This window comes from Barbus barbus (genome assembly GCF_936440315.1).
Source record: "Barbus barbus genome assembly, chromosome: 15".
Lineage (NCBI taxonomy): Eukaryota > Metazoa > Chordata > Actinopteri > Cypriniformes > Cyprinidae > Barbus > Barbus barbus.
Window position 1 is genome coordinate 24,975,494 of NC_136743.1, and position 21,041 is coordinate 24,996,534.

The following is a 21,041-nucleotide window of genomic DNA, read 5'->3' on the forward strand; positions in this document are numbered from 1 at the left end:
TAATGTTAAGAATTGAGACCTTATTATAAAGTGTTATCAAAATCTTTAATGATTTATAAGCATTTTTTTAAAGATTTAAAAAAACAGACCCTCTCTCTCTCTTTCTCTCTCTCACCCACTGGCTCAATCCACACAGTCACTCACACAGTCACTCACACCCCACCCCTCACTCAGCTGCAGGCTGACAGGGATCTCTCACTCAGAAGCAGTCTAAGTCTAACTCTCTGATAGTTTTCAAATTTTCTCCTCTGCATAGTGTATTGTAAATTCATGAAATTAATCACATATCCTCAGACTGTATTGTTCTGTGTATGTAATTTTTTATGAAGTGTTTGGAAGCTGCTCTTAAAAGATAAAAAAAAAAAAAAATTATCTTTTTTACTGTAACTTTAATAAATTGCCATTAAATCATCGTTCAAGATATCCTAAATCCGTCCGCAATTTAGCATCTTCAGTATTTTGGCATCATGATAAAAAATGTTTGGTGTGATTTCCGTGTTTCTGCTTGGAGGAGTATTAATTTGTTTACAGCCCGTTTTTAAAAAAAACCCACATTAAAATAAATATAGCCGACTTCCTGTTGGTCGTAGCTAATGACTGTAAATTAGAAAGTTGTCCGGATTAATTAGAACAATTTATGTACCGAGTTTGGGGTCTGTAGCTAAAACTAACCCCCTCATTTTTGACAAAAGGTGGCGCTATAGAGTGCCTCTTCCACGCCCGTATATGAGCTTTTTCCAGTGTCTAACTATCATTAATACTCATATGTGTGTTGAGTTTCATGACATTCTAAACATGTTATCTGCCTCAAAATCACCAGAAACGAATTTTCAACTTTGACACATTGCCATGGCAACATAATTTTAGATATCAATCTTCCCTTCACAGTTTTACATCGGCCGTGTTTTGACATTATTCTGGTGAAGTTTGAAGCAAATCGAGTAAAAATAAGATGCTGAATTCAAAGCATTTTGAAAACGACACACTTCCTGCAGCCAGTTGGTGGCGCTATAACTTTCAGTCATAATAGTCACATCTATCCGATCGGCATCATACAAAGAACAAATCACTGAAGTTTGATCTACATCATACAATGTATGTGGACGTTATTAGGCATTTCCTGGGTCTCATTTTTCGCCATAACTTCATCGCCTCGCCACGGGCAAACCGTTCGACATATCAAAAATATCTTCGCAATTTAGCGTCCCCAATGTCCTGAGATCATGTTCACCGAGTTTGGTGGCAATCGTATGGAAATCCTCAGAGGAGTATATCAAATTCCAGAGCATGCGCTTTTTAAACAGCCCTGAATAGCCGACTTCCTGTTGGGCGGAGCCTAAGACATGCTGCGTGAAAGTTGTTCAGCTCAATGAGTTCTATATGTGTACCGAGTTTCATATGAATACGTGCAAGTATGTGTGAGCTATACATCAAGTTTTCTGACAATTTTCCAGGGGGCGCCGTAGAGCCCCTGTGCCACGCCCGGGTCCCAGCCTCAGCGGCGTCCTAATGGCCGCAGGTTCCAATGTGCGTGCCAATTTTCGAGAGTTTTCGGGCACGTTAAGGCCCCCAAAAGTGCCCGGATGATTGAAATAAAAAAAAAAAAAAAAAAAAAAAAATAATAATCCTTAGAAGAACAATAGGGCCCTGCGCCTTACTGGCTTGGGCCCTAATAAATCCTCCCTCCCACAAGAGTCATCTAAGAGGGGAATTCACCCCATTTTCAAAAATGAATCTCAGGACCTGAATGAATGTCTGTAAAAATCCTGATTGGAGAATCCCTATAAATAAGTCTACATGTTAAAAAGACGCCTTTTTTATCAGATAAAAAAGTCCCTCTAAAACATAGAGGGACACTCTCTGTTAGGAGAAATCACGCCCGCTCCCTGAGAAAGTCAATATTTAAATTTTCTTTAATAAAAATAGCTAGAGACGCCAGAATTCTCTATTACATTCTGTTGTGCTCCTATGCACACGATGTTCAAATATGTTGTGTTATGCCGGTATGCTGAGGAAATCTCTCTCTCTGAAGGGCCTTTTTATTTTAAAAATGTGCTTTATGAGCCTTTTTCTGTTTGTTGGAGGCATTTGTAAACTGCAGTAATAAAATAACTTGAAATTTTCAACATCTTTTTACATCATTTATTTTATGCACCAAATTATAGAAAGTAGTATGGATAACTGTATTGATAAGTATCGTATCAGTATCGATAAAATGTAAACGCTACCCATCCCTACCCCAGAATCGATCGCAAAATCCACCAAGGGGGGCCCCTCCGGGAACACTTGCTGAGGGCCCCCAAAACACTAAACACGCCCCTGCTAGCACTGTGTTCGAATATGGCAAGATCATCTATGTGTGTTCATAAGCATAGCGTGCTTGACATAAAAGACACATTTTGTAGTCTAGTCTACAGTGGGTTAGCAGTGTGCATGGCCTGCTTGATTCAATTCTTAAATTACACGCTAGCTTGGTCACTGGAAACTGTAGATACTTTTTTTTGTGTTAATTTGCATCATTCTCCTGTATTTTTTTATGGCATTACATACTGAATATCTTTAGTTGTTCAATAAAATTAATTGAAGGAAGGCACGTCCAGCTTCTTGTAAAGGTGTGTGTGTGTGTGTGTGTGTTTGAACTGTACTGCACAAGCTTGTTTCTAATAGTAAACTAATAAAAGAGTAGATCATCTACTTTTATTGCTTAAAGTTAGATGGAATCCCTCATTGTCATCTGATAAATACTCACCTCTGTGCAGCAGGTGCAATAGAGCATATGAAAACTCTGACTCATAGCATTAGATTCTTGAGCTATGCATACAGTCCACAAGGTGGAGCTTTGTGCATTTATTTTATGCTCCCCAAAGGCAACATACTTTTCTGTCAATCACTGCATTGCTTTCAGGTCGAGATTTGCAAATAAGACAATTACTTGGTTAGATTGGTGATGTGTTTTACTTACCTTTTAAAAAATAGGGACCTGATTAATAGAATTACTTTTTTTTTTGTATAGAGGGTGAATATTAACCTTGCTGTGTCAGTGTTGGGCTAGTAGTGAGAATTGTGCTAAATTAGGTTTCACTGGAAGTGCTTACATGCTCATTAGAGGCTGAAACCATGAAATGATTAGCTGTAATAATTCGGAGTCCCCTGAAACGGTCTGAACAATCTGTACCTCAATTCGTAGGTGAAATTAAGAGTAGTATGTTAGCAAGCAGCTGCCCAAATAAAGTACTATTATGAAGGATTATGGTTGGTTCCATAGTCATAAAATACAGTAATCATACAGTAATCAAGTTTTTATTTCAGGGGTTTAGGTGGTTCTTTTTCAGTCATCACAGGTGGTAGCTTTTTAAATATGAAGAGTAGGGTTGGGTATCGTTTTAATTTTATCGATTCCGATTCTTTTTGATTCCCAGTTTCGATTCCAATGTGATTAAATAATGATATCAAACATTTATCCTGTGTCTCATTCTTGCAAACCATTTATTGGAGCTGAATACCATGAACAAAAATCAACAGGCTACATAAAAACTTGACTCTTTAAGAGCTGTTTGTGTGCAAAATAGAACAGCATGATTCTGGATCAGTTGAGTTTTTTTTCTTTTTTTCCCAATGGAAGTTGTGGTTCTCTCATGATTCTGAAGAAAAATATATTAGACAACTAAACAAAATCACATGTAATTTATGAATGACTCACTCAGGATGTACTTGTTTCATTATTGGATGAATCGGCGTCCTTGAACAAATCTCTTGTATGTTTTAAAGACAAATACATTTTAACAGACCCTTTTCGCCACCTACTGGCGTAACAATGTAATCGATAAATCTTCATTTGAAGTGTCAAATTACTTTCAAAAGGAGATTTACTCTATTTTAATCGCTACCGTACATATCAGAGTTTATATCTGAACTATCAAATTTTATAACAGTGCTTCTGTGATTTGAATGTTTGTAACACAGAAATAATGATACTGTGTGTGGTTGAAAAGACTGTGAAGCTGTTTCATTCATATACATGACAGCTGCTCTCTTTAGGTCAGCAGCGGTGCGAATGCAGATTTAAATGATCAAATCACACTGATGTAATCATACGCTACACGGACGAACCAAGTGATCACAACATTGTGATCGCACACGACAAAGGTTGAGGAATGAAACGGATGAATTATTGTAATTTAGGAATAGAATCACGTTGGTGTTTGAATCATGTTCGCGATCTTTAACGATCTATTAAATTAATGTCATGTTGGTGGTGACCGCCTCTCTTGCAACATGTTTAGCTATCACAGATATTATACTTAGCTTTTTGGCTTCTGATCGCAAATGTAGCGGCACTTTGGAGCTCTTAGATTAGCGAGCAAGGTCCTGGCAGATCGCTAGGTCACACCGGTCCTCACAGATGAAGAAAAAAAAAAGCGCATAGGAATCGATAAGCGGAATCGAAATTTTAATTTGACAACAAGTATCCGATTCTGGAATCGATTTTCGATTCCCAACTCTACTGAAGAGATGATGAAATTTTCAAGCTCAGGTCGGGTCAGGTCGTTCTAAAGCTTCTTTGCTATCTGCTTATTAGTAGTTGTTGAGCTCTAGTAATTTTCTCTCCTTCTCTCCCTCTCTACTGTCAGAAACCTCTGACCACACAGAACCACTCATCAGAAGGGCTTTCATTTATCTAAATCAACTAAACCTGCTCTCAGAGACAGAGATCTTCCAGAGCAGCCAGTACTATATCAAGCTGCAATTTGGAATAGGCCATTAATAATGGAGGAAAGCGTCAAAGTCCCTCTTTTCCCCGAGACTCATGACTCTATGCCCAGTGCCTTGAGTAATGTAAATTAGAGAAATTCTTTGTAGCCACAGAAATAGCATTCTAAAATAAGACTAATTACATGCATAACTTTGTGCTGTTCAGAGAGAAGTGTGTCATATGCGTCCCCATGAAGCAGCATACGAGCATTTGGGTGATCGGATAACCCTGAAAGGAGTTTGCCAGCATAGTCGTGTTGCACGTTGAGTGTCGCATACATAGAGAACGGCAGCATCTGAGTCACACTTGGACAGTGAGGCACGCTGACAGCCGAAGTAACATAAAATGGGGGTAATTGACGCTAGTAATACTACTGGCTTGGAGCCCTTTCACATTTGCACAATTTGTAGATATGCATGAGAGAAGAATCTCAAAGATCTCAGGGAAATCAAAAGAAATGTACAACAAAATGTGCTGCTTATTACAATATTATTTTCCCTTGGATTTCTGCACTGACATGATGTAGCACATGTATGCGCACGTTGCGTACGAACAGGATCTCTTTAGCATTAAGGATTAGATTAGTGTGTATGGCAGCATTTTGCTACATCCCTTTTAGCTTGACTGCTGATTTAAAATTTTCCTGAAGCAATGTCATGAGAGAGATCTTTGTCATTGCAGACCATCCCCCATGTTGCTGCCTCTTATTGCCCAGTGACTCAAGTGGTTCGTCCAGTGTGAATGTTCCACGGACATCTTAATGAAATGGGTAAAAATAGACTACAGTAAAGCTCAAGTAGCTCTCTGTGTGGACCTGTCATGGTGCACTTTCTCCATCGTATGGATTCCATCCAGAAATGGCACCTTTCTCAGAAGGTCACAGCCAGACTGTCCAGTCAGCTGCCAATGACATTCTTTCGTCTTATTGGCCAGTCTCTGAGCTCCCCCTCCCCCTGCACTTTTTCTCTCCTCCATGTAAACGTGCAGGAAGCCACTCCATTAATGCTCCTCCTCCTCCATGCAAGACTGTGCTCCCTGAGGATGTTCATTTGCTGTTCCTCTCACTGGTAACTGCTTTAGCTTTTTTCCTTCCCTTTAATCTATCGGGTGACGTAGAGCACCCACGCTGAGGATGAGACGGAGAGAGACTCAACCCAACTCCTGTCTGACGAAGCCCATGTGACAAACACCACACGCTGCAACAGCTTTACCGTCCCCTCCCTTCCTCCCCTCACATCTCTCCTCCTCTTCCCTCGTTCTCCTCACAACTCACTGCGCTGTGCTCACTGTGCCGTTCTTCACCTCTCTTTTGGGAACGAGGCGGTTGTCTGGTGTCTTGTGTGATGGAGAAGATTTAACTCAAAGATCCACAAGCTTGCGCTTTCTTTCACGCAGCATGGCTCCTGCGAGGCCTCTGTGTAAACATCTCCACCGTGACTGACAGCTGAGAGGTCGCTGGTCAAGAAGGAGAACGACAGAGTGTGGAAGAGCGGTAGGAAGGGGAGAGACACATTCTTCCTTCAAGCAAGTGAAGCAGAAGAAGAACGGCACTGAGAGACAGCGGAATATTGAAGCTGTGGTGACAGAGAGGGGGGCGTGTGGAAAACTCGCTGGATGAAGGAAGCAGACTGGCTGTCCCTTCCCTGGCGTGATGGAGTGAGACGAGGAATGAGGGTGGATGGTGAGAGCGGGCAGCAGCAGCAGCAGTGGAGGGGCAGGAGGAGGAGGAGGTGCGGGGGGAGGTGGTGGAGCAGGAGGTGGCCGGAGAGGCAGGAGCAAGTATCGCTCACGGAGGCGAGTCTCCGGCTCTTCGCTGGCTGAGCGGCTCAGCTGCCATAGTGGCGAGAAAATGTCACCCAGCATTAAGAAGTTGGACTGTTTCTCGCCCATGCTGTGTCACTGCAAAGTGGCCTGTACGAACAGCACCATCTCGCTCATGTTTGGATGCAAGGTGGGTCGTGGAGCTCTCTGCTCAGTTTCTCTGGTTTACTTTGTGTCAGAGCTAGAGGACAGACTGTGAGAATCTGTCCAGCATGTGCATCCAGGTGTTGCTGCCAAAATTTTCTTCTGTACAGGTGCCAGAAAAATCAGAGGAGTACAGACTCGAAGGCACATAGTAGGGATATTCTCACAGAGTCTCACTGACATAAAACACGTCCATGTTTCCAACATGAAGATGGGTAAAATGTATATGAATGTATAGGGGAAGGTGCAAACATTGGGTCCTTTTAAGTTACTTTTAGGTTATTTTTTTTAACCTCTTCCTTCATTTATATGAAAAGTCAAGTGTAGAAATCAAAGTGGGATCTGGGCATGACCCAGGTTGCACCCGGGTCCCGGTTATCAAACAGCTCTTATGTGTGCATACACCGTATACATATAAAAACTAGCTCATAAAAGCTGCATGCATAATAATTATAAAACAATTGTCAAATTTTGTTCATACTAGTTTTAGATAAAATGTTCCATGTCACATCTCAGGACGTATAAACTTTCTGAAGGTATTCGATGATAACTACCAGCCTGTTTACAACTGCTTGATTAGGTATTAGGGCTGTCGATACACATGTCAGGGGTGTCTTTCCTCTATGCTTTCTCTTTTAATCAGTCGTTGTCTTATCTCTGCTCTTACTGTAGTTAACACTCTGCTCACCAGTAATCACTCTCTATACAATGATGGAGACTGCACACATTTCATTGTATTAGCTCAGGGTAAAGCCTGCGTGTGCTTAATGAGAGCGTGTAATGCGTTAGCTCTGACATTATCCGAGCACAAGAACCTCCTTATCAAACACTTACAGAATCTCATGTATGGAACTTCTTCATTTTCACATTTATTTATATTGATTTTTATGAAATGCTTTTTACTGCATGATTGTGAAATTGTTGGTTGAACTATTATTTTTGTAAATGTTTCAGAACAGCTGATTGTGATGAATTGATTTAATCTCAATTGCTCTGTCTCAATGCTTTTTTTTTTTTTTACAATCAAGCCTATGGAGGGATAATTAATTTAAATGATCATGTAGTCACTCAATAAGTAGAAGACTTTAGTTTAACCAGCGACCTTTGGCCTCTGGCATGATGACTGCCTGTATGGGTGCCGTATGGCATCAGTGCCACCATGGCATTAACTTCTCAAATGCTTGATGCAAAGCCCATAGGATTACATGTCATATGCTCTTCTCAGGATTGACGTTCAATTGGAATTCATTGTCAATTGGTAAAAAGGTTAAAAACATTTATTTTTGAAAAGCTGAAATACTTCAAGATCATTGTGAACTTTAGCCATTCTTGAAAGCTCTATATTTTAATAAAAAACATTTTAAATAATGGTGCTGAAATTGTTGTTTGAGATAAGTGTAACATATCAACTAATATTCTATAGATGAGTAGATCATTTGGAGGATTTTAGTGCTTGTAAATATTATATTGGTTTAAACATGGAAAAGTTGTTTTTAGGTCATCTTTAAGCAATGACTGTTTTAAATGACCTTAGATATTTCTCTGATTAAACTGGAGGGAAAACAGCAGCGTGACAGTGATTTATGAGGGAGCCTATGCTGGCTGTTGGACTGCTGCTCCTGTAAATACTAATTTCTTAGTCAATCGTCTTTTGTTCCAGAACACGCTGGCTGAATGCATAGCTTCTATTTTTAGTTTTTTAAGAAAACATGGAAGGGTATGATGGCTTCTTTTCTCTCTCTATTTCTACCATGATCCTTTGATGTAATAATGGCAAGTCAAGCCATCTATCCAAATTTGTCAGGGGCACAACACCTCACACTCGCAGTTAAACCAGAGAAACCCATACACTTGCCACTATCTCTGTGTTCAATCTAATTTCTCTGGTCTACTGCTCACAAATTGTCCTTGCGATCTGAGGCCTTAGATATATAGGCTGGCACATTCGGCAGATCTCAAATTGGACTAGAATGATCGAAACTAGTCATTTCTCTGTACTCAGTGTCATTTTCTTGATGACAAGAAGGGCAGCGTATGAAAAAATAGTGGCTGAGCAGAGGAGCTTATGCTGCTTTCTAGACCTGTACAGACTCAGATTGACCGCACAGTTTTAGCATCTGATCACACAGATGGGATGATTGCCCAAATGCCATGTCATGTCTCCCCAGATTTTGTTAGAACCATTTCCAGTGATTCTCCTAAAGCACTGGAGCCGACAAGGATTTAGTTACAGGCAATGTAACGCATCACTTTACAACATTGCCATACGGTCACCATGTAATAACAGCAGGACAGCACTTATCCTGCAGGTTAATGCATTTAGACAAATTTAGAGCTAAAGTGCATTATGTAACTGTTACAAGAAATTATACAAAATTGGTTGTAGCTCCCGGTTATGTCATTATAGTGGTATTTTTTTTTATCAGTAGAATATGACAGTGCGTTCACAGAACATTTGAAATATGAACATTTAAAATTTTACATCATGCAGATTCAAATGGATCAAATTTGCCCCCTTATTGTTCTAGCGTTGGCACTGGGTGCTTTCCTATATTATTGAGGAGGAAAGAAGAGTCTGTCTACTGTCTACTTTAAAATCCTAAACCTTTAAGGATGGGCTTATGTTCTAGTGAGTGGGATGTTGTCAGTAAAATTTTGACGATCTCTGAAGCACGTTAACTTGTTCTGACACTAACTGCCAAATCTCTTCAGAGATTGCAAACTGATAAGTGATGTAAGCCACTTGATCTGAAAAGAAACTGAAGATCCTTAAGTTATTTGTCTATATGTCTTTGTGAATTCAGATTTTTACAACCTTAAAAACATTTCTTAAAATTCATATCTGTCAGGACTATTGTCAATATAATTTACGATTAGCATACATTTTAGGTTGGGGGAATGGTTCTGTTCTGAGCAAACACTCCCTGCCCATCCACGCAGCCTAGCATGGATAGGAGCAGGGAGAGCAGAATACCCCCCCTAAGGTAACAGAACAGAACCAACATCAATGATAAATGTAGCAGATGCCATTAATGTTCTACGTGATTATTTTAACATCATGATTCAGGTGTCTGACTCAATGATATATTCACTGCCAAGTCCTGACTGGACGAGAGGAGGAGCTGGGGATGGAGGTGGGTGATTAGTTCCTGAGCGAAGCGATAGCTGCTGAACAATGACTGAAGGGACCTTATGAAGGGAATTATGATTGGTGTCGTGATCCTATAGGTAAACGTGGATCAGCTGAGTGTCAGCTGATGCGAGCTTGACTAACATGGCCTGCCAGAACTATAGCTATGCTCGATTTGTTCTCAAATCAGACATAAGTTTGCGCAATATTAATGTATTTGCAATATTTTTATATTTTACATTCATTATTTTTGTATTTTTTACATTATATATATAATTACAATTGTCATACCTCACCCTGTGAATAGTCCATGATCAGACTCGATAAGTAATAATATATATGGAATGCCTAAATCACTGGGTGGCAAAGAGTGTTTGTGGCACATAAATTCACCTGACGTTCTTTTTTCCATTTTCTTTTGTTTAAAACCTGCTTTCCTGTTTCTTTTAGTTTTTTTTCTGAAATGGAATTATATGGTGTTTTTTTTTTAATTCAGTTCTACTTAGAAGTATTTGCTAGCATCACTATTACTGTTGCTCATACTTAAGATTAACGATTTGCGCAACTCCCTAATCTAACGTATTAAACATTGGTACATAACTTGTCTAGCAGTGTTTGTGCCACGTTAATGAACGATACAATAATTTTTTGACATTTCATCACATGAAATTTAAACCTGTGGGTAAAGCATTTCATCTTACTGATAAATTGCCACGGAAAGCAGGTTATTGCAGTGTGTGTTCTTATTTAAAGCTGTGAATATTGGCAAAATGTGCAAACTGAGGTGGAAACTGGAGTCAAAAACTGGAGTCAGATTGGATCCCAGTTTGCAGAGTTGAAGTATCCGGTTGTAAGGATTAGCCCTTATTTTAATTTAGCTTTTAGGGAATCTATTCTTAAGACTCGATACTGATATGATATCAATCAAAACATATAATTTCTAAGGTTTTAAAGACTCGTCCAGCGAATCGTTAAATTCAGTATATCTTTAACAATTTCGTTTATCTTATTCGTGGCCAACGATAAAACAAACCTGAGATGAGAAAATTCATGAGCATAGGTAACGCGATCTTTGGCAAATAGTTTAAGACTTGAAAATCACACAGCACCAGACACAAGATTTCTTAATAAATCAAAGATTATTTGCTACTCTACAACACTACTAAGCTAAAATAACACAAAACAGAATGCGTACACACACAAACACACATACACGCTGCAGGCAATGAATTGTTTTGATTTGAAGAGAGTTTAAGGTTCTAATGCTCGTTTCCAAGAATGCTCTAACTTCAACCTGAGGGAGTCACAAGCAAGGAACTTACTATCTTTACTCTTAAAGATGAATGCAACCAGTTTCCAGCAGAATTATGGAGAATTATTTGATTACTTGCTCTGAGTTGTTTCATTCCTTTCGTGGTTGAGGGAACCCTGGGTGCGGATTGGCTGCTGAAATCGCTGTTGCATGATGTCACTGGGGATGCCCCCTTGCAATTGGTTGGTTTCTCTGTGATGTGATGACGCTCTTAGGAAGTCTGTTTAGAGTTCTTTCGGCCTCAGGTGTTAAAGTTTCTTTGGTCAGAACTTTGAAGGCATGTGTGGATCCTCGCCAGAAGGAACAGCGCGATCAGATGAGGAGCCGAAGTTTCAAACAGCGCGCGAGCAAGCAGCAAACAACATCACACCGAAGCTGGGTGTCTGTCTTTATTGGGCTGATTTCAGTCTGCCCCTTTTTCTGTTTGATCCAATCACAAGTGTTTCTGTAGGGCGGAGCCCCGCCCCGCACGGCTCAGTTTTCCGTGCGTAAATCCTTTGCTGAGTTATTTCATAAAATGAAGAACATGTTTTAATCATACATTACAATGAGAAAAGTAAACTTTCATCCACACCAAATTATTGCTGACGCAACTAGCTTTCATTCAAAATCAAACACCAAGTATTTTGCATACCCAAAGTACATATATAAATTTTATCTATTACGCGGTTAAGGCATAGATTAAACAATCCTAAATTCTAAATAATCACACCAAGCATGTGAAACTAAACAATAGTGATCGGGAAAAATTAGACATCAAGAGATTTACAACAATAACATAGATTCCAATAACACAGCAAGCTTAATTTAATTTCATAAAATACAACCTGAATATATATTGTTAATATATTGTATATATTACTTTTGAGTATATTGTTTTAATAGCAGCAGCGATTATTATTTGTCCTTTTGGGAACACTTATAAAGGTCCGATCTTCTTTGTTCTGCCAATAAGAAAAGGTGTGTTTCTCGCTGGGGAGAAACGGGAGGTCATGGGAATGTCACTCCGGATGGAGATCTGGGGATTTTCTTAGCTCGGACGTCTGTTGTAAAACCATCATCTGTGTTGATACCATCATTGAATTACTGCTTTAAACGATCAGGAGGTATCAGGGCTGGAGCCTTTCCAGATGCCACACGCTTTGTACTGTTGATTATGCAACTTCTATTTATGGTAAACCGGTCAGGAACAACATTGAAGGTTCTGTTCGAAATCCATTTCAGATGTTCCCTCAAATTTATCCTGGGTTTTAGAGGTCTCCTGAGATAAGGAGATTTAGGGCAGGAAATCGGCCAGCCAGTCAAATGCAGATGCTGGGACTGGAAGTCTTAACTCCTGCTAAGGAATGTGCTGTCTTGAAATAATTTTGTGTGTGTGTCCTGGTCTACTAGGCAGTACACGGTGTATCCCAGGAAAGCTCCAGATTGAATAGTGAGCTGCTTACCTCAGCCACAGAGGACCATGACTCAATAGTGAGTGGTTGTGATTGCCAGGAGATCCTCCTCCTCATGCTCTCATCAGGGAAGACTGTGAGCTCTCCTCTTCTGTCATGTGCTTCCACCCACATGCTCTACACATTGAACACCTACAAATCAGTCTTAATGATAGCATTTCTTGCTGATATTTCCATTTATGGATGTTGGAGGAAAATTACGTAACATGGCAGTATTGTTAGGGAAAGACTTGTGGCCAGATGCACAAAGAAAAAGCTACGTCTTTGGACACCTCTGTGACTTTTGAATGTTGACAAGGCTTAGTCACAGTGTGTTTTGTAATTGGATTGCTTACTGTCAGTTCAACGAAACACTGCAGTTATAGGTGGTTGAGCAGTTTGTTTAGAAGAACTGTTTAGAAATTTCATCCTAAATAGCTTAATATGTTGCTGCCAAATTATGAAGTAACTTGCACTTAAACTCAAATGTAAATATTCTTGTATTTCATGTAAATATAACAATTTTATGGAATGTATATACATACATAATCTTGAAAGTACTTTTAACAAAACAAGCGCAATTACGTCCTTTGAAACGTTTTGATACCAGGAACCCCCTTCCTAAAATATAAAGGCAGCTAGGTATTTTATGCATAGAAAATAATGTATACTCAAAACATGATAACGTAAAGATATGAAATAATGTTCCAAATTTAGGGCTATAAAATTAAATGGAACCCACAGCGCCCTCTTGTGGTCCCATGGGGTCCTTGAACTCTGGTTTGAAAATCTGTTGTTATTCATTGTGTATTTCTGGATACTCTCTCAGGCATATGTTCATCTCAGTTAAAATCTTTAAAAAATGGACGACACATTTAATTTCTTGACATAATGTCTTTATTTGGGATTGAGCCTTTGACCATGAGGGAGGAAGTAATGAATGTGCACATTTTGCACAGGTAAGTGATAGCAGAGGAAATTATGTAAGAATATGACGATAGGCCTAACTGTCTGATGGAGAGATGATTTTTAATAAGCAAATGCAATGATTATGTAGAGTGAGAGATAAGATGGTTATCTAGGTCGACCTCAAAGCCCATTATTATATTTTCAAAAACATTGTGGATGATGTATAAAATTTCTTTTATATTTGCGTAATGGGAAGAAAACCCACTTTTCAGTGTCAATTCCTAATTGCTTTTTTAATGCAAATGCATAAATCTTAGTGGGTAAACCAGTACAATTGACCCATGTGTTAGCTTTAAATAAGGCTGCTTGAATCACTGGCTTACCTATAGTGAGAAGTAGACTGTATCTGATAAACCTGTTGGCATAGCAACTGTGGCCATCCTCTGCCTGTGTGGAAACTGCTCATCAGCTACCTTTCTGTGTAAGCATGTACCACTGTTTATTTTAGAGGAAGGGAAACCCATTCATTGTCATGTGAAAGCACTACTGTAGTGCAACGGTATGTATGGTTTGATCATATTCAGTGTTTCTAGAATTAAAATGTGGATCGGTGTAGTTGGTTACAACATATGATACTTCAAAAAGTATATTGTCTAATGTTCACCTAAAAAATAAAAAATGAGGGAGTATAAATTATAATATTTACTTCCTTATTTTTCTTTAAAACTGTATGATTTTGTTTTTCCCCAAACCATTCTATTCAGACACAGTGATTAATATAAAATATAGTAATATATATGTAATATTAAGTGACCTTTTTGGAACACCTTTGAAGAATGGTGATGCTGTACGATTTCTTTACATGGGAAAACACGGCATCATGACCTTTCAGGCTCTGAAAAGGACAAAAATGCACCATGAAGTCTATACAACTTAATATGCGGCTCATTCTTGGGTCTAAGTCTTCCTGGGTATCCTATGTCTTCTGAATACAAGTCCTTATTACCCTTAAACTCTGTCCTTCACTGCAGTTCTCAAATCTCATTTGTGTTTTTAGTATGTTTACTTTCAGGTCATATCCAGGTTTACATATAAGGCCATAAGTATTTGTATCAGCTAAACATGAGCTTGCTGACACTTCCCTTACAGTCCTTTAACTAGACACTTCAGTGCGTCTCTACTTTCAGTCAGAGCTTTCCATAAATTTCAATATTAAAGTATCTGCCATCCCCAAAACCAAATTCCTTTTCCATCCTTTTGCACTGACTACGTGGTTACTATAGTGAACTAAAACATAAACCTCCAGTCTTTTTTAACGTCTTCCACATTTCATGTTTATGATTGTTTATATACGTCTCAGATATCTAAGCTGTTCCAAAACGTAGTGAGATGTCTTGCTGCCTACTTTGTAGAGTTCTAAGGCAGCATCCTAACAATCCCCAAATTAATTTTTATTGTAACTTCTGGGTATTGAATGAAATAAGCTTAGAATATTTCTCTTGTTCATAGGGAAGCACAATATTAGATTTTTGCCGATATACCGATATTTTATAAATCATTTTGGCCAATACCGATATATTTCCTTTTGTTTGGAAGCAACACCAAGTCTCACTTGCGCAGAAATTCTAAGCAAAGTATTTTTAATTTTGGTTAGTTTTTAACAAGAACTTATTTGTTAGAATTAAATAAACAACAATGATGGTTTTTTGACAGTACGTTGAAGCTTTGAAAATAAGATATATATCAATTGCTGCATTTTATTTTTTCCCCCCCAGGAGGATGCAGTGTTAACTCTAACATTTTGTTTTAAGATTTATCTAACATTTGTAGATGGTCTAAAGCAAAAGGGTTGTCAAAATGTTGAAAATCTTTTAGAGCTAATGATTTGTTTTAAAAAATAAAACATTACACATTAATGAATAAATCAGTGTATATATAAAAGTATTTAATTAATGTCATGTTTGTGATTTTTTTATTTTATTTATTTTTTTGTCATGTAAGCTATAGCATTTTGTGACATGAATTACTGCTTTATTTAATCAGAAACACAGTCTAAATGTTATTTGTGTAGGCTATTTTACTTTTAATTTAATTAGAAGTAGGCCAACAGCGCCCCCTACAGATTAAAACTCCTTACCTAACGGGCATTAGGACCCCGGGGAGGCTGTTACTGCTGCTACTGCATCTGCTATTACTGTTCAATCTATCACACACCGAATGCCATTCTGTACATGCTTTCACAGATTAAATGCAGCGATCCGAAACAGTCAATCTAATCATCATTCAGACAAAACTTTGCTTCAAAAATGAGCCACACTGCTGACGTGATCTAAACACTAGCACACCTTTAGCACATGTGAGTTAACATATTCCTCTTATCGGCAAGACATATCGGCATATATTTTCATATCGGGCCGATGCCGATATTTACATTTAAAGCCATTATCGACCAATTCCGATATCAGTCTGACAATATCTGGCACCCCAACTTATTATTTTTTGTCATAATGCATTTTAGGATTGCCTTCTCTGAAAAGGCCAAAATGGTCTTTGGAGGCAGCATAATTAAGTAACCTACCTGACATGTGGCTTAAAATTCTGCCTCTGTAGGAAGGTCATTTGGTTTTGGAATATAGGGTTTTTGTGACAAACCAAGCAGTTGTCAAAGGGAAACTAAGACCTCAAAAGGTCTCAAATCTCCTTACAACATGGTATTCATCTTATCTTATCTGACTGGTATCTGTTGTTTTCTGCAGAAGTACAGACACCATGATGAAGACACAGGATCTCCACAGGAGCAGAGCTCGCCCCAGTTCACTGATGAGGCTCCTGGGCCAGAGCTGGTCCAAGTGGCTGAGAAAAACCTCTCCCAGATTGAGAACGTCCATGGTTATGTGGCACATGCACATATTTCCCCAATGAAGGTAGGTCCTGGTCTTGGAATCTAGACTTCCTGATCAGTTCACATATTTTAACATTTGCTGTGTTGTCAATCACCTCGTTGTCCAAATTCTACCATACAGTTTGTTATAACTGTGTGTGTGCCTCAGTCTTTACCCACACAACACACACAAACACCCTTTAGGTTTTTAGAATGATTTCCCCTCCTTGGATTATTTCAAGAAAACAGTCAGACAGCCATAAGAATTGCTTTTGTATGGTCAACTTGTTTGTTGATTTTGTTTACCACGTGCGATCAAAATGAATACTTTTGTCTTAAGCATACTATTAGGTCAGGATGAAAAAATGTTGGGCCAATAGAATTATAGGCTCTTAATCTACCAATGCACTTGGTTCAATGGAAATCTCATTATTAGTGTACAGAGTGCTTTAAAACGCAGAGGGGTTTGCAAGGCCCACAGGCTGATTCATAATCTGTTGTGTTGCTGAATGGACATTGATCAATATGAAAGACTGGCATAGTGGATACAAATACATGTATTGCTACCCTCACTTCTTTCAAAGACATTTGACCGTTCGCAGAGAGCTTGATTGACAGGCGATCTGGCCAATCAGAACGCGGATATTGTGTGCCCGACATCTACGGCTGGTCTCCATAGAAATCCATGTTAAAACTGGGTAAAACAGTTTTCAATATAACTTAGTATAAAAATGTGCGCAGGGTTGCTGTGCTGTTGTTGGCTGCCACAGTAACGGTAATAATCTAAGGAATTACTTTAAAGTACTTGTTACGTACCAGAAAACCTGTCATGTCCGGCTAGTTAGAGTGTTAAATAATAAAAATAATATGTTAGAACATGTGCTCTTATCATTCTGTGGACAAAAACCCGTGAACTTCGCCCGTGAATGGGAGCTGTATATGCACATGTGTGCTCATCTGTTTTCAATGCAGCTATAACCTCGTGTCGCTTCATGTCATCTTCCCACTATGACAGGTCCTTTACTGCAAAAAGATGGTCTCTGCGACACTATGGTGAAACTATGGCACCATGTGCCTGTTTTAAAGGGGTGGTTGACTGTTTTTTTTTCTAGGCTTGATTGTGTTTATGGGGTGCAGTCTAACATGTGTTAATAGTGTCCAGTGTGTTGTGATTAGCTAAACCACCTCTAGTGTGCGTCTAAACGTCCCGACCCTCACCTCAGCGGCTTGTGCTCCGGTTATATTGTAAACAATGGCGTCATCTATATTGCTTATCAGTTTGAGCCTGATTGAGACCCATTAGACACATTTCACTGAAATGTGAAGTGCAGATCTTAAAAAGTTATTTAAAGGTCTTAAAATTAATTTTGAAATTCCTGCAGATACCAGGTTATTTTATGGTACCATTTGGAATAACTTTTTATTTATTTATTTATTTTTTTGAATAAGCCCATTTTAACTGTCCTGTTAGGTTGTTTTGAGAATGTTCTGTAGGCCACTAATAAAAAAATATGACCCCTGTACATTTGTTTGTTGCAAATTTACAGACAATGGCCTTTATCACAGTCCGCGTGTCGTCACATCCAGCTCCGATTAGTAGCGTAAAGGAATTTCCGCCTGCTTTATTGCCAATGGACAGACGCCAGTTTTGTGAAAAAAATTAAACTAATTTAGTTTAGTTGAACAGTGACGCAATAAACGTCAATGTTAAAACTGCGTATTTATACTGATTCCATACCATGTATCATGTCATCCTTCGTTTCAATGTGTAACATGAGCCTATCTGAGTAATGAAGAGTACGCAGTTACTGCCAGAGGAATGCTCCGACTGATTTCATCATAATATTGATTGCATCATAAAGTCGGCGCGTGAAAAAATGAGAGCATTATGTTTAATACAACAAGTTTGCCATAAACCTTTAATTGAATCCTTCTATACAGCCTTTAGTCATAATTAATGTTTTAAGCTTTGGCTAATTCTAATGTGATATGTTGTTTGTATAGTTTTCTCGCTGTTCTGTAATGAAATAAGGTGATCAGACAGTGAAGAATTGCGTATACACATACAGTATGGCTCGCGCGCTTCTGTTTAAGTCCGGAAATACGCATCGGGATATCGTGACAACACATTCCTTCGCTTCATAATACTCAATTGTTGTAAACTGAGATTGGTGTGTTTAGAAGATGTGTATGTGCTGAATTCTACATAAATAATCCACAACAATGCCGTGCTATGGGCACAGCCATTGACAGAGGCTGCAGCGGAAGTACTTGTACGCTACTATTTGAAACTTCCGCTTTTTGAACGCGGAAGTGTGATAAAGGCCTATTGACCGTTCGCAAAGAGCTTGATTGGCATACGATCTGACCAATCAGAACGCGGATATTATGTGCCGCCGCTGCTATCCGCCATCTAGCCCAACAGCTACGACAGGTCTCCATAGAAATCCATGTTAAAACAGGGTAAAAAGATAGACTGAAACTTTTTCAATATAACTAAATATAAAAATGTGCAGTGGTTTATGCTGTGCTGCTGTTGGTTGCCACGGTAACGGTAATAAGTTAAGGTATTCCTCTAAAGCAGTGGTTCCCAACCTGGGGGGCGCCAGAGTTCACAGCGGGGGCGCGGGAGCAGATATGCTTTGAGGTAGGGCTGAGCGATAAAACAATAACTATAATTATATAGTGATATAATTGTCCTCGAAAAACCAAGTTCGATAAATATTCAATTTAATGTTTATGCGGCAAAAGCGAAACAAAAGAGCGCTACTCATTTGAACCGTGCCACACGGATCATATCCAGCGCAGATCGAGTGTTTACTCACCGATCACGCAACCACTAAACAGCGCTGTGAGATCCAGTGAGAAGCGCTGGAATTCAGCGAAGAACACAAATGACTGGTATAAACTAGTATCAGTCAACTGATATAAACTAGTTTAAATCCAGATAAAACAGCGCTGACACACAGCAGAAATCAGATCGCCTTCGTTTACCATGGATTTACAGTAGTAACACTAACTGCACCATGGTATTGTGGCAGAAATGTGGGGCTAGCGTTTGTGCATTTATAATAAATGTATTTAGACTACTGTTTTACAGATAAATAGGCTACCTAGAAGCCATAAGTTGCATTTTTACCACAGTATTGAGGTTCTATATGTGTGGATTTAACTCTGGTTATCATGATGTAAATATGTGCTACTATGGAAGAACAATGGTTAATTTTAATAATTAGATTATATTAGATGAATAATTAGACCATATGTGTACGTAGGGGGGGCCCATGAAAAAAAGGTTGGGAGCCACTGCTCTAAAGTACTTGTTACGTACCAGAAAATCTGTCATGTCCGGCTCTGTATGCATGTCTTGCAGCGCTTAAGTTAAATACTGAGTGTTAAATAATAAAATGTTAAAACGTGTGCTCTTATCATTCTGTGGACAAAATCCCATGAACTTGGCCCCGATCGGGAGCTGTATGCACATGTGTGCTCATCTGTTGTCAATGCAGCTCTCCTCATGTTGCTTCATGTTATCTTCCCACTCATTAAACTATGACAGGTCCTTTACAGCAAAAAGACGGTCATTGCGACACTCTAAAGTGATGAAACTATGGCACTATGTGCTTTTTAAAACCGTTTTTATAGGTTTCACGTTATATTGTCGGCTCAGAAAATATATAAATATGCATGCCTGGTATAGACGCAGCTGTATCCTTTCTAGCCTTTACCACAAATCAGACAGGAGAGTAGATAACTTCGGTGGACTTAAACTTGAAAAACGGTGTGTTCCTCGGTTGAAATAAAACACTTTCCGATGTTTATTTATGTTCATTTCGTGCTTTAAGTAAATATGAAAAGATGATTGGTTCACGTGTTTGACTGAGGCAATACAGTGATCTGTCACGACACAAAACGATATTTATTGTTTGAATTTCTTTAAAAATGACACAATTTAAAAGCTGAGGGTTCTGAGACCTTGTTTCATATCAGAAGTAACCTGTGTTGTCAGTTTCAGTGTTGTGCAAGTTACTTCCAAACTGTAATACATTATAGATGTACTGTACATGTTACTGTTATTTAAAAGTAATTCATTACCTTACAATATTACTGTGTCAGAATTGTAATGCGTTACATGACTCCTGTATTACTTTTGAGTTACTTTCATCAAAATATCTACAGAAGTAGAACTTAACATTCTAAAATGACAAAATGTACTAGAACCCTGCCCTAATGGCAAAGTGTTTATATTTGGTTCTGGCTTTTTATTAAGTTCATTTAGAAAAAAAGTTTGGAGCATTTTTTGTTCATTAAATAATTTTTTTCTTTCTTAAAGTAACACCAAGCGGCCATCGGCAGACCAGCAGGCTGATCATAGCTTATGCGTGATCAATTTAGCCTTCTCAAATCATCATGACTTGCCTAAAATAAAATCTATAGATATACTAAAACCGTTCAAGCATATAACAATGTTAAAACGTTAAACCTAGATAAATGTGCTCTGCATCCAGTAGTTTGTGCGGAGAGTGGAAGCTAAAGCACAGGACATGGAGGCACCAACAACTTGCGTCATAATTTTTGCTCATAAAGGTAAGATTAATACATCATTCAGAACTGTAAAGGGTCTACTTTTATTTGTGTGCACTCACGATATCAACAAA

At 38.7% G+C, this 21,041-nt stretch overlaps 1 protein-coding gene across 3 annotated transcripts in view; it reads left to right on the forward strand.

Annotated features, from left to right (window-relative positions):
* The window catches only part of LOC306881632 (discs large homolog 1-like protein), a 132,975-nt gene that overhangs the window by 45,679 nt on the left and 66,255 nt on the right, over window positions 1-21,041 (forward strand). For all 3 annotated transcript variants that reach the window (XM_079435807.1, XM_079435806.1, XM_079435805.1), the window contains exon 4: window positions 16,259-16,426. In XM_079435807.1, the coding sequence (XP_079291933.1) occupies window positions 16,259-16,426 (168 nt within the window). The remainder of the gene's footprint in view (window positions 1-16,258; window positions 16,427-21,041) is intronic.